Genomic DNA, 18280 nt, shown 5'->3' on the forward strand with positions numbered 1-18280 from the left:
TCACTTATCGACAATAATATAATGATAGTTTTCCCTTTTGCAAATAGTCTTACTTGTTTGTTTATTATTTAAACAATATTAAGACAATTCAATAAAGTTTGTTATTCAGAACCTTATATTTGCAATATTGTTAATACAATATTATGTACATGCAAATTAAAGGTCATTCAGTATAATTTGATAGTGATTCCCATTGACTCAATTTACCCCCGGACATTGGTTCATTTTACCCATAGCCACCATTTTAGAAAACAATGACTAGAATAAGCTACTGACAATTTATTTGCTAAATGATTCACATGGTTCTATCCATTGGCAAATCATCAACGTGTATGATATTACATTTTAGACTTTAGTACTTTAGGTACATTTTGCTTTGTATAACAGTCATTTTACATTGACTGAGAAAATAGTTTTTTGTGTAAAGTAATGTTTTCTATTTTCCCAATGTGCTTCCCAACTTCACAGCCAGGTGTAAATGGTGGATGCTTACTAGATTTAAGGTCACATGGCAACACAGTTTTCTAGATAAAGGGGGTGGTTCAACTTAACCCTCTGGCTCATCTTCCCCGTTCTCCCCTATTTCGTTTACATTTCTGTTCTGACTACAGAGTAGTAATCAATCAATGGAAGTCCACAAGGGCATTCCTATCCCTAAGTAACTTATTTCCTTTTGATTTCTAACTGTTTTATGTAGTTTTTCTTTCTTTTACATGGTACTGTAGGCTATATTTGTATGTCATTACATACAAATTGTATGTCATTACATACAAATGTATAATGTAATTAAATGTTCTGATGAATTGAAAATAGAGGACTATGTAAACAAGCCAAGGTGCTTTTCTGAGTATTTCAATGTGTGTTAGCTGATACCGAATACCGATACCAGTGTTGTGATCTTGTTGTGTTACCAGCTAACTGCATTGGACCCTCAAACTGTCTGCTGATGCAGCTACTGTAACTCCACCACCTCTCCCCCTCTCATGCAAGTATCTGACAATATATAAAGAAAGTCACAATACCAACAATCTCATGTCACCATCTCAGCCATAAGCCATTACCAAAAGGAGTTCCCAATGCAACTATGCCCAAATATGGAGTGTGTTGTCGAAGCCCAAATTGGGAGTCGGCAAACAAATCAGTCGACTCCATATATGGGCATGAAGGGGACAAAGGACTGACACATACTCTGGTGGGAACGCTCAACAAGGAAGCCCACCTCCACATCTGTCTGGCGGACAACGACGGCCGCACGGTGCGGGGCCACGTTCTGGGCGACCTGGAGGTCTTCACCACGGCGGAGGTGGTCATTGGCGAGGCCGTCGACCTGCGGCTCACCAGAGAGATGGACCAGCAGACCGGCTTCCCCGAACTGGTCGTCCACAGTCCAGACGACCTCGCAGGAGGAGGGCCAAGTGAGAATAATAATAATAAGCCCTATGGAAATTCCATTGTATTGTATGTGGAATAGACAATAGAGACAATGGCTGATCTACAAAGTGAGAGCTTACAGATCAGCTGTTTTTCACTATTGATTTATTTAATGTGAGGAGTCAAGGACACTAGGCTGAAAGTAGTTGGTTAACTCTTACCTCATCTTACTCAAATCAGTCAGATGTTCCTTGAACTCCCTCTGATAAAAAATAAAATGTATAGGGGTTTGCCTGGGGGGTAGGGGGGGTGTTTCTCTGCCATATCAGACTGACTGACCTGGTTACAGCAGGTTACAGCTTGTTGAGTTCAGTTAGTTATATATTGGTGGTGTGGTGTGGTGACGCATATGTGTGAGTCAACGCTCTGCTGCTGCACTTTGCTGCAATACAGTACAGGCAACCTGGAACTGGAAATCTCAATATTTCTACTTTTAGATTTTCTTTCTTATGTTAATGCCACACTTCGTTATGTGTCGTCTGTGGGTTTTTAGTGGCATTATAATTGGTATATTGAACCAACGAAAAGTATTAACAAGAGCTTGTGACAAAATAGCTACACTGGATCCATATGGATCCACAGGTTTCGAAGCGATGCGTTTCGAGCTTGTAGATCTGCTATTTTGATACTTTTTAATTTGAATCCTGAAAAGTAACGGTTTTGGACGTATGTCAGGTTTCCACCCGACAGACAAGACCTTGTAGATTAGACCCAAGCACTTGAACTTGCTTGAATTTCAACCTGTGACATGTAAAATGCATGCGCACACGCACACACACACACACACACACACACACACACACACACACACACACACACACACACACACACATTTTGATGTCATACAGAAAAGTGAAGTCACAGGAAAAAAATAACTATGTAGGATAGATAACAATAGTTTATTCTTTGACTTCAAATGCCAATTTTACAGTATGTGTATGGACATTTCATGCAAGTGCAAATGTGCACCTGTGTAGATCGCGTTTCACGAGCTCAAATCTACTAGCTCTTGAATTTTGCAACACATCCATCTTCATTTTATTAATATTTCACTTTACATTGAAAACAAATCTAGATACCACACAGATGTACAGTAACTAGTGAGATTAGACTAGAGGACCTGAGCTGCGGCCAGAGAAAACAATTTCCTAACATGAATGAATATCTTTTGAGGGGCCAGCCTCATGCAAAGTGTCTTGTTTTCATCCAAGACTTTTATATTCCACAGTTCTTCTGTGTGAGGCGGACAGGCGGTCAGTCTCCGAGAGCAGTTCCTGACACGTGTTTGGATTGCAGTCAGATTATGTCCGGTCAATAGTGGTGATGATATACTATACCGTCAGTTCAAAAACACACAAAGAGGCCATTTATAAAATCGTATTTCCCCTTTTTATAAAGTAACACAGTAGAAGACAAAGAAAGGAAGAAGCTTGCAGGGCTGTAGGGAGACTAGGGAGTGGACTGGAGGAATGGGATTCATTTTAACCAATCTTTCCCTGCTTTCCAAGTCCTATAAAAGCCATTATTAAACTACCTACCTAGGCCCCCCTCACACATAAAGTCATATTTGGTCTGTCGGATAGAAACCTCATATGTCCAAAACTGTTAACTTTCCAGGATTCAAATAAAAATACCAAATGAAACGGCAAAAGTAGCAGATCGACAAGCTCGAAATGCGTCGCTTTGATGCTGCAGCTTTTGATACTTTTGTGTGACGCTGTTAACCCATTCTGACCTGAGATCAGATTCATACGAGGTTTCCACTGGACACACACTGGTCTTGATGAACCCATTCTGACCCGAGATCAGATTCTAAAAATGTCAGTCGTTCTTCGATTTTTCAAAAATAGCAGACCTACAAGCTCGTAGCGCGCCACTCGGTGGCGCGCTACGAGCTTGTAGGTCTGCTATTTTTAACGCATAACATGATGCTAACCCCAAAAGGGGTTCCCGTTCAGAATGGGTTAAATGATCAAGGAGGGCGTTACATTTGCGGAAATAAATAATCAGAAACAAAATATGGACATGAGATTTCTGCCCTGACAGCAACGACTTAATAAAAGTGCTTATATGAGAAAAGTAATGTAGTCGTGTGGAGTTAGCCATACTGTACATCGGCTTGGATCCACATCAACAGATACATTGAGGGAAAAAAGAGAGAGCATTGTTTAAAAAGACAAAAAAAAAAGACGAACGAAAGTATTGAATTTTGTTCATTAAAGGCCCAATCAATGATACAAATGTAAACAAAGCGGGGGAACCCCACCACCGAAAAGGAAAAATAATAGAGACATTTGTTTTTAATTTCTAGATAAGCAAGAAATTGTAAGTATATTTGTATTTGAGGCCTGTATGTTTGTTTGTAAATAATAGACCTACAGTATACTTTAATTGATGATGGTGATAAGTAGCATTATTTTCCCTCAGCAAATCTAGAGTCTAGAGATTGATTTGATAATATAACCCTAATAAGAGGCAGGCAGAGACCGTCCTGGATGGACAACATCAAGGAATGGACTGGCTGCAGCTTCCAGACCCTGCTACGCACAGCTGAAGACCGAGAGCGCTGGATATCCCTGACTGCCCAAGCATCCACCATGACACCCCTACGTACGGCCCCCTAGGCCATGGGATGAGTAAGATAACCCTAATTTATATCAACAGATTGTCAAAAAGGTTGCCGTGGTTTTATACAAAATGGACGAGATGGGACGGAAGTGGTAACGTCAGAATTATCCCAAAATGCACTCAAACAAGCATGTCTGATACTCGCGCATCAATGTATTGCATTGTCTAATGAATCAGTGGTTCTCAAACGTGGGGTGAATTAAGCCACGGACCCCCTAACTCGTGCGTACAAAAGGAACGAGTCTGTTTGGTTCCATTTGTACGCTCTCAGAGTTTTGGAGATTTGGTTCCTCCTATCTTTTAGAACCACTGCTATAGAATAGATCCAGGGTGTCTTGCCGCCCCTTCTGTTCTGTCTTAACAAAGGTACTCTGCGCACTCTAAAAGGTGTGTTCACACCGGGACGCAATGACCATAATCGTGTCACTTGAATCGCGGAAGCCGAGTTGCCCCGACTGACATTTTGTGAATTTGGTCACGGCAGCATCGGCTATATCCTACTGTATTTGTACTGTATGTTCACTTGTGTGTTTGGTAATATCGTTCGGTTTAGCAAGCACAACGTGTCCTTAATGTTATGTGTTAAGCACTTTGTATTGCTTTGTTGTTGAAATTCACGCACAACATCAAATAAACTACTTCTCCGACTGGATACTTGAGTCGGATGTCACTCTTGTTTGCCTTTGCTTCAGTTGAAAACGTTTCAACTTGATGGCGAGATTCCCGCTAGAAGCGGAAAACATCGATGTCGCCATCTTAACGTTGATTTAACATTGAATCGCCTCGCTCTGGCAAAAAAAAGAGAAAAGTGCCACGTCTGGTGTGAACACACGTCAACGTGTAGGCATACTAGATTTAAATATCCTAAAGGGGGACAGAGGTGTTGAGTGCGGACAGGAAAAGCCTAAATTAATACTGGAGTTACGCATCGAAAATAGCCAATCCACAGTCCACACACTCACAACAAGCTTGTAGATCTGATACTTTCAGTGCTGAGGCATGATGCGCAACTGCGTATGAATCAGGCTAAAACGACAACCAACATCAGCTGAAAGACGGAAGCTGTAATCCACCCCCCACCACCACTTAAACCCTATATATGATTGACCGGTGGCCAGTGTATTTTCTGTTATTGTGGGGAAAGCTTTCGATGAAAATAGCCGATTGACACGCTCACAGATGCTGGGGTTTTAAGTGGATATAACGGGGGCGGACTCTTCTGGACTGTGAACCCGGTCTCGTTCCGGTCCGCTCCGGTTCCTGCTAGAGCTCCCCGGGTTTCTGGCTGCACCCGCTGCAGACCCTGACGGGGTGGTCCCAGCCGCGGGAGGGCACGGCCCGCCGCTCCTGGGAGCAGTCGTCGCACACGCCCTGGCCGCAGGCGCGGCAGTGGTGGATGGACAGGCGGGCGGCGCAGAACTCCTTGCGACACTCGCAGCACGCCTGGATGTCCTGGTCCGGCACCCAGTAGGCCGGCCGCGCCGCGTCTTTCACCAGACCTGGAGGGTGGAAGTGGTGGGGGAAAAAAAGCGCTCAAATGTTTTACTTAAGTGAAAGTATCAATGCTGCCATGTAGAACTACTCCGTTACAAGTCCGGAATTCAAAATGTACTTGAGTGAAAGTGCAAAAGTATTGGCGTCTAAATGTACTTAACGTACCGAAAGTAGAAAGTGGTCATTATGCAGCATGTCTCATTTCAAGTTTTCAAATGTATAAATATCTTTTGAAAATAGCAGATCTACAAGCTCACAATGCGTCACGATGTGATGCATTGTGAGCTTGTAGATCTGCTATTTTCAAATGGCCAAACCCAAAATGTATGTGTGTGGCTGAAGTTGGGGATGTATGTTTTGTAATAATAATCCAAATCTACAAAGTAACTGAAAATAGCAGATCTACAAGCTCACAAGTCACAACGCGTCGCGCTGCGATGCGTTGTGAGCTTGTAGATCGGCAATTTTCAGCAAGTGTAAAAACAGTCATTGACTCATTACGGCCCGCCAAAACACATTTTAGTCGACTAAATCAACTGTAGATTTAAAATCGTATGATATTTAGTCGACAAAAACTAGACTAAACACAAACATTCCAGGCGACTAAAATGAGACTAAAACTAAATTAAAACTATTCAAGAGTTGTACGGAGCGTGGTCTCACCCAGTGGGATGTCTATGGCTCCTACCACAGCTCCCAGTGTGTTCTGGACCGCCTCTCCCACCTTCCTGGCGATCAGAGTTCCTCCTTCCTCTTCCTCCAACGCAGCATCCAGCAACTCTGCTAGAGGGAAGCGCACGCACGCATGGCCACGCACACACAGAAAACCAAGTGTGCCTTTAATATTCTGTTCTTTATAGAGCAGTACAAGTATATAAATGTAGGCTACATTTAAGCAGAGGGCACGCCAGATAGAACAACACTAGACGCACAGCCTTCTTTATTGTGAGTCAGACATCCATTGCATTTACCTCTCATTGGGACAACAGACATAACACTTACACTGAGTGCAGCTTTAAAGACGGAGTGCTGTGATTTTTGTACTTTTTCTGTTTTGCATGTGTCTATGGAGTTAACATTACTAATAATAGACCCCCAGGTGTGATTAGAATATTCAAATAGGTCTTCCATGTGTATTTTTGGTTTCTTCCTGAAAGCTGAAAGCCTTTGAGTCAAAAGGCCCAATCGAAATAACAACTCCTCCCCTAGCCCCTCCCCCATTATCATACAACAGCTGTGGGCGAGGCTTAAGTTTAGGTGGGTGGTACTTTCTGTACAAGAAATATTCCTCCTAGTATAGCCTAATCATAATACCTGATTATCATGTTTTAGGGGGGAAAAAAATTACGGCACTCCATTTTTAACCCATTTTGGGCGGGAACCCCTTTTGGTGTATCAAGCATTATGTTATACTTTAGCTATTGAAAAATAGCAGATCTACAAGCTCGTAGCGCGGCACACGAGCTTGTAGATCTGCTATTTTTGAAAGTGTGGCACAAATCTTTGAATATATTTTCTTTCAGAGCAAACGTTTTTAACTCAAATCTTTGCTTCTTCCCTGGAACAACATATTTTCAGGTGGTGTTAGGCGGCCAATTACATATATTTTGGGGGGGGTCATTGACATGAAAATGTTTGAGAACCACTGACACAGAAACATGGGGTTTTTCATAAAAACTGTCATGATTTAGAAGACATTTAGTAGAATTGTTCCCGTAACGTACCGGTGGGGATCCCTCGGTTGTGGAAACAGGCGTCACACACCCTGACGGGGGCCAGGCCCCAGCCCCGCTCCGGGACGGGCCGGGTCTTAGAGGAGCACGCGTCACAGAAGCCCTCCCCACACGCACGGCAGTGGTGCTTGGTGTCGTTGTGCAGGAAGTCCAACTCACACTTGTGGCATTTCTGCGAACAACATCTTTATCATCATCATTCTATATAGTATAGTCCTATTGGGGGGGGATTGATAGATTATTTTGGTACATCGGTTGTTTGTGAATGATGCCATGTTCCATTCAATCATATATTTCTGGACACTTTAAACTCTGTCCCGGCTTTCATATCATTACTGTACTGCGCAACAGTGACACTTGGTTGTGAAAACCAACCAAACACAATTTCCGTGCTCAGACGGACGGACACAGCCAGCCAGCCAGGGACAGACACACATAGCTCCTTAATGGAGTGGTTGCACCACTCAAAAATGTGATTCTTGTTATTAACCATTCACAATTTCCTATTTCCATTTTTCTCCAGTAATTGAATCGTGACACCATCATAATGGTGAGATAGCAGAAGATTCACAGCCCTGGTTACGTACCAGGATGAGGGAGTTGGGTCTCCAGTAAGATTCACAGCCCAGGTTACGTACCAGGATGAGGGAGTTGGGTCTCCAGTAAGATTCACAGCCCAGGTTACGTACCAGGATGAGGGAGTTGGGTAGGGTCTCCAGTAAGATTCACAGCCCTGGTTACGTACCAGGATGAGGGAGTTGGGTCTCCAGTAAGATTCACAGCCCTGCTTACGTACCAGGATGAGGGAGTTGGGTCTCCAGTAAGATTCACAGCCCTGGTTACGTACCAGGATGAGGGAGTTGGGACTCCAGTAAGATTCACAGCCCTGCTTACGTACCAGGATGAGGGAGTTGGGTCTCCAGTAAGCAGGGGCGATCTGGTCGGTGAGCCAGGAGGTGACGGCTTTAGCAGGCTTGACGCTGAGCTCAGACACAGACTGGGAGATGTAGTTCACTCCGTCCAGCACCCTCTGAGCTGCGTTGTGGTTGTCTTTCAGGAAGCCGTCCGACTGCAGGCCAGAGACACAATGATGACGTTAAGGAAGATTTACGGACATGCCGTTTTCTTAAATCCACGGCGCACGCTCATGGGCTCGGGAGGGAGTTATGTAAATGTTTAACCTGTACCACTCGTTCTGACGTTCTTGGATATAGTAACGTTAGATTAAAATAAGAAACTGGTTGGCCCTGAGTCTGACTTCTCCTTTAACAAGCAGCATGCCATGTGAGCAATTTAGAATTTAGGCATTTAGCAAACATCATAATCCAGAGTGATTTACAGTAAGGTAAACACGAGTCAAATGCAGAGATAGTAATCAGTCTAAACAGCATAATATCCAAAAGATAATCTGTCCATTGAAACAATAAACTATAGGATGCCAGATTTGTATCACTGAGGACTATCCCCTGGCCAGATGGTCTAGATGTGAGCATTGAGGACTACTGTAACTAACCCCTGGCCAGATGGTCTAGATGTGAGCATTGAGGACTACTGTAACTAACCCCTGGCCAGATGGTCTAGATGTGAGCATTGAGGACTACTGTAACTAACCCCTGGCCAGATGGTCTAGATGTGAGCATTGAGGACTATACTGTAACTAACCCCTGGCCAGATGGTCTAGATGTGAGCATTGAGGACTACTGTAACTAACCCCTGGCCAGATGTGTTGGATCTCGGTTCGGACCACTGTGTCGACGGGATCCTGGTTCCCGTACCAATACTGTCTGCTCCTGTAGATCACGCCGCAGTTGGGACACTCGATCACATACCTGGACAGACCACGAGATGGATCACGGCACAAGTTGAATCCAAAAAGCTACAGTTTGCTTTGTATGTAATGAAATGTGAAATATCGTCTGTGTCGGGCAGAATTCTTGTATCTCATATTTCAAGTTTCATTGTAAATGAATGCCACACTTTGTCTTAGGACAGTGTTGCACAAAGGTAGCAAACGTAACTGATGTTCACAACCTGCGGCGCAATGTGAACTTGTACATATGCTATTTTCGCTAGATTTAAAGAAAATTTAAGTACTGCATAACACAAGTGAGTAATAGGTTTTATAAATATTGAACGAATGACGAAAGTATTAAAAAGAGCTTGTGACTAAATAACTACATTGGATTAATTGGAACACAATTCCTGAGAAGTGACAGCAATATTGTCGCCGGCAGCAGTGTTGATTTCATCGACTAAAACTAAGACAAAAAATGTTCGTCGACTACCTTTTTCCAAAGACGAAAACTAAATGAAAACTATGATGACTAAAACTAAGACTAAATATACTGACAATTTCGTCAACAAATAAAAACTAGACTAAATGTTAGGAAGGGACTAGTGGACAAGAAATCCAGTATAAGTCATTTTACACTTGGTTGCATGCTGAAACTGCTGATCTGCTGATCTACTGATCGGCTATTTTCAGCACATGTAATTACGATGGCATCAAGGCCCACAAAAATACAGTTTAGTCGACTAAATCCACTGTAGATTTAGTCGACAAAACTCTTATGCTATTTAGTCGACTAAAACTAGACTAACACTAAGACATTCAAGGTGACTAAAATGTGACTGAAACTAAATAAAAACTATTGAAGAGACTATGACTAAAACTAAAATGGAAATTTGCTGCCGGCGGCGAGGATGCGTATATATGCTTATATGTGTGTGTTATGGTAAAACGTACCCTGACCAGGCGTAGATGGCCAGACCGAACCAAGGGCTGTCGGACGACGCCGTGGTTTTAGGAACCACGATCACCTCCTTCCCTCCTTCATAGCAGGCCTGGCGAAACAAACACAGATACAACCAAACATATCTTACCATCTGATTTTAAGCTTAATTGCTTCAGCGTCTACATAAAGAAATCATCAGGTTTTTACTTTTTTTGTAAGATAATTTTATTTGGGCTTTTGTGCCTTTATTGATAGTTACAGTGACAGACAGAGGGGGAGAGAGAGAGAGACAGGGAGAGACATGCAGCAAAGGTCGTCATGAACGGGACTCGAACACATTATAGGCAAGAGCCTATATGTGGCATGCGCCTGGACCACTAGGCCAGCGGGCGCCCCGAAATCATCGTTTTAATACAATAATATTTTATATTGTTTTTATATAGATCAGCTATTTTCTTAATTGTTTTGTTGATTGTGAAAAAAGGAGCAATCTTAGCTCTAGTGTGTGTGTGTGTGTGTGTGTGTGTGAGAGTGTGTGTGTGTGTGTGTGTGTGTGTGTGTGTGTGTGTGCGTACCTTGCAAGTGTAGATGCGGTTGTCGTACTGTACGGAGTAGCGACATCGATGTTTGGCTTCATGGTTAACATCCTCCTTCATATGGTTCATACTGTTCTTGCAGCCTGACCTGTACACACACACACACACACACACACACACACACACACACACACACACACACACACACACACACACACACGTACGCACACGCCCACATTTAGCTGAGGTATTTAGTATATAGATATATACAACTCATTACATTTCGTCTCTGTCGGGTGGAAACCTCATTTAGTATGTCCCAAAACTGTTACTTGTCACGATTGAAATTCAAAAGCATCAGATCTACAAGCTCAAGCTTGCGGATCTGCTACTTCCGACGATGCTCTTGTGTGACGCCGTTGTGTGTGTGTGTGTGTGTGTGTGTGTGTGTGTGTGTGTGTGTGTGTGTGTGTGAGAAGACACTCACCCACAGCTGAGACAGATGCTGGAGCAGGTGAAGTATTCATCTGGAAAGAAGCAGTTACTGTTCACGTGTTCATCTGGGATGTCCCCGCTGAAGCGCTCACTCAACGCCTGTAGGGGGCGACAGAGACACAGAGACAGAAGTACCGTAAGTACCTATTATATATATTTTTTTTAATCACACCCGTGTGAAGTGAGGGGCACTCTAATCATCGTTCATCATCATCAGGAATGGTGGTCACTTATTGGCCAAGGGTTCCAACCGACATGCCGATTTGCTCAGACACATGTAAATTCTCCATCCTTTGTCAATGTCATTTAATGTTTGTGTTCAGACAGAATCCACACAATAGTTTATAGTTTATAGGAGGGGCTAGCACCCCTCAAAAAAGATAGATCTACTATTTTCTGTACTTTTGTGTGGGGGTACTTGTTGTTCTAAGTATCATGTACACAGGGCTGGACTGGGTAAAAAAGGTTGAGCACCCACTGACATAGAAACATGTTTTTCAAAAAACTAGAATTAGAATTTAGAAGCCTTAAAAAAAAGATTATACTGCAGGTCTAAATGGTATAGTTCCAGTTTCTTCCCTCTCAACTCCTTGACCTCCAGCGTTACCTGCAGGGCCTTGTAGACGACGCTGGCGGAGCGCGGCGAGCGCGTGGTGTTGTTGTCCAGCAGCAGCTCCACGCTGTGCAGCAGGCCGCTGAAGTCCGTGGGAGGGTTGTAGGTTCGAGTCCCGCGGTACTGCACCGAGCTGAAGGCCTCCGGGAACACACACAGCTTCCTGAAGCGCTCTGCAAGCAGGCGCTCCGCTGAGTCTGAGGGCTTGTCTGAGAGAGAGAGAGAGAGAGGGGTGAGAAAGGGAAAGGAGATCCATACATTGCTTAGCAAATCAAATCATCGCTATGCGGGGTACACACAAAATACGCAAAGCTGGGCATGGAGGAGGGGCTAAAAAGTGATTGTGAAGGTATCTTCAGATTCCAGGTGTGTGTGTGTGTGTGTGTGTGTGTGTGTGTGTGTGTGTGTGTAATAATCACTTTCTGATAGGAACAATAAAGCCATCACACATTTAGCACTGCAGACGTTGCTGCACTATTCAATTCAATTCAATTCAAAGGGCTTTATTGTTGTACTTCGCCCAGCAGATATGGGAGTTTTTTGTCATTGGTCATGTTTTCAAAATCTCTGTAATCTGTGGGAAGTATGTGTTTCTGATGTCTTGGTACAATGTACAGATGGTTAGGAAGTGTAGCTCGGTTTCCACTTCATTTTGTGTGCAGTGGGTGCATAGTCTGTCTTCTCTCGGGATACAGGTCTGCCTATGACGGCCTTTCTCGATCGCGAGACTGTGCTCACTGAGTCTGTACCTAGTTAAGATTTTTATTTGTTTTGGGTCGGTCACGGTGCTCAGGTATTCTGCCACTGTGTATTCTCTGTTTAGGGCCAGATAGCATTCAGATAGTGTCAGATAGTTTTCCTTTAACAAGTGGCCTCGTTGATATGGTTCTGTGTATACTGAGGACTTACTCTGGATAAGAGACTGCTAAATGTCTTAATGTACGTTGTGAAACGTTGTGTGTCCTCCTGTCCTTACCGGTCCCCAGCAGCTTGGTGTGCACGGTCTCGTGGAAGATGATGACGGCGGGGCCCAGCGTGGACAGAGGGACGTCCAGGCCACAGCGGGCCGTGGTGGCCTTCAGCTCGCGGGTGAAGTGCTTCAGGTAGGCCTCGGACGCGTCGCCCAGGAACTTGAACAGGTCGTCGTGCAGGCGGTCGGCGTGCGTGCGGTAGATGACCAGGTCGGACACCGCCAGCACCTTGAGGAGCAGGCGGGTCTGCTGGCCCTGGTTGGCTCCTGCATTGGGCAACAAACAAAGACACAGACACGGGAGAGAGGAGTGAATGTTTAGGAGATTGTTTCTGGTCCACGATTTGTCTACAAGGTTCACAAGGTGTTTGCTTTGGTGTGCGTTCTTCCCCGCCGCGTTATACCCCATTTATATTCTGGAGTGCGACGGTGTTACTTGTCGCAAAGTAACCGATTTCAAGCTAACGATGCATCACAGATGCGCTTGAAATGATTTTTCACCACCATTCACCATTTGTGCATTCAAAATGCTTCTATTTGTGCACACTACAGACTTACAGATGGTATAGAATAAAGCATAACATTGCTGTTGGGCAGAAACCTCTTATCTCCATATTTAAACTTTTTGTGTTTTATTAAATTAACACCCAACTCGATCATACTACACAGCGACAGTGTCACACAAAAGCATCAAAAGTAGCAGATCTACATCTGCAGACCTGCTACTTTTGAATTTGAATCCTGAAAAGTAACGGCTCTGGTGGACATGTGAGGTTTCCACCCGACAGAGACGACCGCACGGCGCAGGAGTCAAGAAGACACATCCACCTGTGGGTTCAACGCTTACCGGCCCCCAGCAGCCCCTCCGTGTCGATGATCACCACCTTGTGTAGGGGGTCCATGGCCGCCCACACGCCCACGGTGCAGGACTCCTGGGTGGGGGAGGTCTTGAACACCTCCCTCCCCAGGAAGAAGGTGTGGTTGAGGGTGTGCGACTTGCCCTCACCGGTGTTGCCAAAAATAGAGACCACCTTGAGGAGTTGATCTGGCTCGCAGCCCAGCCTGCTGACAAAGTCGTCCTCGCCCTTCACCTGAGGAGAGAACGAGAGCGAGATATTACAGAACCACGTCGCTGACACGCATGGAGTTCATCTTGTAGGCCCGTGCACTGATTGATCATCGCGGCGAGGAGCTCCGCGGAAGGTTCTAGCCACTCCGACACTTCAGCTGTCGCCCCGCATTGCAGCGATGCACTGGCTCCCTAAAATGGCTCGTGAAAAGGTGACTGATTTTGACAGCAGTGTTGATTTTAGAGTTGTTTTTTTCTATTTTAATTTACAGTGTGAGTGTGTGTGTTTTTTTGGCAATTACCGGTATGTTGATCTTGATTGTTATTGCTGTTGAGGGGCACTAGCCCCTCCTATATACAGGTTTAATGTTTGTTATGCCATAAACAAACATTAAAAACGCCATTGACATGGACAGAGTTTAAGATCTTTGTTATGCGTGTACCATTTAATTTATGTATAGCCTAGTAGCCTATATCTGTGCTTCTGCATGGCAACCACATTTCCCAGCTGGGACCTATAAAGTAGCCTACTGTATATAGCTGCATGTAAACAAGGGTGATATGACTGAGATATTCTTATTTATATACCGGTATTCATTTTTGCACTCGTTCAAGGATCTAAGGCAGTGGTTCTCAAAAGTGCAGTTCCCGGGGGGACCCTGAGGGTCACCGGAGGGGATTCCAAATGGACTCTTACACAGGTCTGTGACTCTGAGAGTCCTTTGATTAAAAAAAGAATAACAAAACGGTTGAGAGGCACTATAGTATACTCACCCGCATCTCCTCCTTCTCGTCCACCAGAAGGAAGCTGCTGACCGTGTCCAGCCTGGCCCTGAGCGCCTCCATCATCTCGTCCTCCGGGGCCAGCGGAGGCTTGCCCGGCGGCGGGTAGGGACTCATCGGGTGCTTCCTCTTGTTGATGCCGCTGTGTGTGCGCTTCTGGCAGTCCACGCACAGGTTGATCTTGCAGCCTTGGCAGCGCACCACAGCCCTCAGGCGACCGCCGCTCGAGCAGCTGCCACTGTTGTTGTTGTGCGTGCCACCGCCGCCGCCGCCGCCGCCGCCGTCTCCTTTACAGGAGTCGCAGAAGGGAACGTGACCCGGTGCAATCCGAACCCGGTCGTGATTCCTCATGCGCTCCTGCCGGTGGAGCTCCAGTTCGCAGCGGGCACACTGCAGGCTGCCGCACTCGTCACACTCGAAGGCGGCCTCGTCTGAACCCCCGCACGCATAGCTCTCCTGGCACAGCAGCGCGGCGCTCGTGCCTTTCTCCGCAGGGGGAGGAGGAGGAGGAGGAGGGCCCGGGGTGCTCATGTCGACACCTGTTCAGCATCCAGCAGTAGTGGGAAGAAACACATGTTGTTTATTTCCCTTTGACATACAGTGCAGTGCAGTTGTATACATGTATTTTACGACCTGGGGCTGATTCTATACAAAATGCTTTCTAAATCAGTTAATCTCAATCTGTTTTTGTTTGTTTCTTGTACCAAGGACCCTGCAAAAGACACCATCCCCCCCCCCCCCCCCCCCCCTCAGAAGATTTTTAAAAGAATAGCAGATGAACAAGCTCGCAGCGCGGCACAATGTGACACACTGCAAGCTTGTAGATCTGCTGGAAGTGGTAATAACAATGTAGAAATACTCTGTTACAAGTTATTTTTATGCCTAAAGTATTCCATCAAAGTATACGTAAAAGTACCAGAAGTAAAAGCACTTATGTGTCAGAGAATGTGCCACTGATTTACATTTTTTATTTTATTTTTTCCACAAAAGCTTGAAAATAGCCTGTCTACAAGCTCAATTGAGTTTGCAGACCATGTTAATTAGCTATTAAGTATAAAATAGGGCTTAATTGGTTAGAAGTGTATGTTTTGTAGATCTAACTCAGTGGTTCCCAAAGTGGGGTCCTTGAGGGAGTTCCAGGGGGTCCCCCAGCTAAATGATAGTTTGGAACCAAATGGACCCTTATGGGTCTGTAACTCTGAGAGTGTACAAATGGACCCCAATGGGTCCATTTGGTTCCATTTGTAACGAGTCCATTTGGTTCCATTTTACACTCTCAGAGTTAAATTAACATTGATTTTACAATATAAATTGGGGGTCCCAGAGAAAGAAATGCCATTAATTGGGGGGTCCGTAGACTAATGCCTGTCAAACTGGGGGTCCTAGAAATTAAACATCACTGCTAGAGCCGTAGAAATCTTCTCTTTGGGGGTCCCCATGGCATATCTCTTCAAATGGGGGTCCGTGGGCTAATTAATGCTAATTTGGGGGTCCTTGACATGGAAAATGCAATGTCACTAAAGTTTTCAAATAACTCTATAGGGTAGTAATTTGCCTCTGCAGTATCAAGTATTGAAATACCTATAGGCCTACCTCAATATTGTGCTTAAGCCGAGTACTCGAGTAGGTGTACTTATCCAGGTCTCCTTAAGGTGCTGATTCACTCCCACAGCTGTGGCTGAAACTTCAACACTGTAACCAGTGTGACACACTATGGCACAAATCACCTCCAAGTCACTATAAAACTAATTATATATCAACTAATATCTTCTTCAGTCTCCCAAAAGTTAACTCCTCTCCATTACAACTATATAAGACTATTATGGAATATAAAAAAACACCCCCTGGCTGATATATGATATGACAGCTCCAAGTAATAACTTTTAACCATACATGACGACACACGTTATATAAGGCTATAGCCTTACTATACCTACATGAAACGGAGCTCATCCATTTAACGGTGGCTGTCAATCATCCTTTGCTTATAAAATAAATATCTACCAATCTAATCCACTGCATATGGACCGTGGCACACTAAGACTGTAAGGCACTGTCGAGCCTGGTCGTTATGCCACGATTACACCAAGTGACACACTTCTAGAGAGACACACGTAAACAAACAACCTTCATTAAAAATTGACCTATTGGGAGAAGCGGCAGCCTAGCCGGTTTGATCGGCAGACGGACAGTAATAACAGTAGTAATAACAGTGTTATTACGCTATGACTCCGACAATAAAACCAGCGCTACCCCCAATTTAGCACAAACGAAGCGATAATGAACGCGTCGGTGGAGATATAAAATAATTTGAACAGATCTCCTGTTAGATGTTGTTGCTAGTTTACATCAGCTGATCGACTTGTTTTCATCCACAGTGGTCAAAGGTTGTGCGTGGCATTGTGGGAGATGTAGGATTTAATCATTATGGCTGCCCTGGGTGTCTTGTTGTAGTGGGAACATGATATTATTGTATGAAAATATGTGTTTCTTGTATTTCTTGTATAAAGAAATGTGTTTAATTTTTATTATTCTTTCAAGTATATATATATATATATTCTTTTTGACCAATACATTTTTACTTTGGCTACTATACTATATTGTTAGGCTTATTTTTATTACTACTATACCATGTTACAAACATAAACCATACAAATAATTTCAAACACAGACAATTGTAATATTATCACGAGACTATTTTCTAAAAAGACAATATAGTGAGTAGCGTTGAGGTTTAGTGAGATGAAACAACTCCATTCCCCATAATGCTTTGCACATTCTAGCGGCTGTCAATGAAAAAGCCAGATTCTTTTTTTGCATCATTTATCCTCCTGCTAGTATACTTTTAATATTCAGTATTTACTCCGCGCTCTGGTCTTGATCTCGGCCGTTTCCATGTACGTATCTACCACCTCATGACACGTTGTGTTTATATTATTTTGCCTTTACATTTTGTTTTAGCCGACTGGTTAGTGGTTACCATGCTAGTGTCACTGTTATTGCTATGCTAATGCTAATCAACATTTCCAATGTTAAAGCAGTTTACTTTATACTTTGCAGAACGACTGTGTCGCTTGCCTAGAAGAATACGAACACCCTCGCACGATGTTGTATATGAAATCCTTGAATGTTTTACCAGTTATTTCATGCATGATTTATGATTTATTTATTGATTTATTGATGATTGGTTAATTTGCCTGGCCTCTGACACATAAACAGTGGTTGAGGAAGTACATTTTAGTTGAAACGGTTGAAACCTAGTAATACTCTATGGTTGAAACACACAACATAAAGATAAAACTACTTACAAACAAAAGGGCTGTGTTAAATATTTGACTTGAGTAAATGTAAAAGCTCAAAATTGTTTGCATCAACTGCATCAAAGTAAAAGTAGGCTCCTATAAGCACATTTTGTATAAAATTCGAAAATTGGGAGCTGATCATGGCAATGCAAAGCACTGACCAGTGCAAATGGTGCATGTATTAATTAAATAAATCATCATAGTGAAGTAAAGAGAACATATGGGGTATAGTGGAGTGGAAGTAAAATGTATTACAAATACAAAATGGAAAACGCTAAAGTAAATTAACTCAAGAAGTGTACATACAGTATTAGGGCCCTATCTTTTTGGCTATTTTTAATATTTGAAAATAGCCAATGTATTGTCAGTATTGATATCGAGTCGACTATTTACACTATTTCAAAAATGTTTTTCAAAATTGTAAAATAAATAAGACAGATTTAAAGTGCTCAGGCAGCTATAGTTTATTTTCCTCCACTTGCAGAAAAGAA

The 18280-nt window shown here is 43.6% G+C and overlaps 1 protein-coding gene across 3 annotated transcripts; it reads right to left on the minus strand.

The window, feature by feature from the left end:
- Positions 1-2320: 2320 nt before the first annotated feature.
- Positions 2321-16846, minus strand: zfyve1 (zinc finger, FYVE domain containing 1). 3 transcript variants are annotated; one of them, XR_013965873.1, is made up of 15 exons: positions 16425-16846; positions 16081-16198; positions 14479-15026; positions 13483-13726; positions 12642-12902; positions 11660-11874; positions 11045-11151; positions 10597-10705; positions 10033-10130; positions 8998-9115; positions 8185-8355; positions 7278-7458; positions 6217-6336; positions 3350-5558; positions 2321-3286 (listed from the first exon to the last, which is right to left on the minus strand). XR_013965873.1 is itself a non-coding variant. In XM_080790916.1 (13 exons), exons 2-13 carry the CDS (start codon positions 15016-15018, stop codon positions 5323-5325), a joined length of 2400 nt encoding a protein of 799 aa, XP_080647042.1. In that variant the 5' UTR covers positions 15019-15026; positions 16081-16846; the 3' UTR covers positions 3348-5322. The 3 variants fall into 3 exon arrangements, 1 of the variants encoding a protein (XP_080647042.1); XR_013965874.1 differs by having other exon boundaries at positions 6217-6333; positions 16081-16846; XM_080790916.1 differs by lacking the exon at positions 2321-3286 and having other exon boundaries at positions 3348-5558; positions 16081-16846.
- Between the last annotated feature and the right edge of the window lie 1434 nt (positions 16847-18280).

This window comes from Protomyctophum bolini (genome assembly GCF_963924005.1).
Source record: "Protomyctophum bolini genome assembly, chromosome: 19".
Classification (NCBI taxonomy): Eukaryota; Metazoa; Chordata; class Actinopteri; order Myctophiformes; family Myctophidae; genus Protomyctophum; species Protomyctophum bolini.

Excerpts from the sequence above, each read along its gene's own strand:
- zfyve1 (XM_080790916.1), bottom strand. The coding sequence starts at position 15,018 with ATGAGCACCCCGGGCCCTCCTCCTCCTCCTCCTCCCCCTGCGGAGAAA. Across the intron at positions 10,131-10,596 it reads ACCGCATCTACACTTGCAAG|GCCTGCTATGAAGGAGGGAA; the intron begins GTACGCACACAC and ends TTGTTTCGCCAG. Across the intron at positions 5,559-6,216 it reads AGCCATAGACATCCCACTGG|GTCTGGTGAAAGACGCGGCG; the intron begins GTGAGACCACGC and ends TCCACCCTCCAG.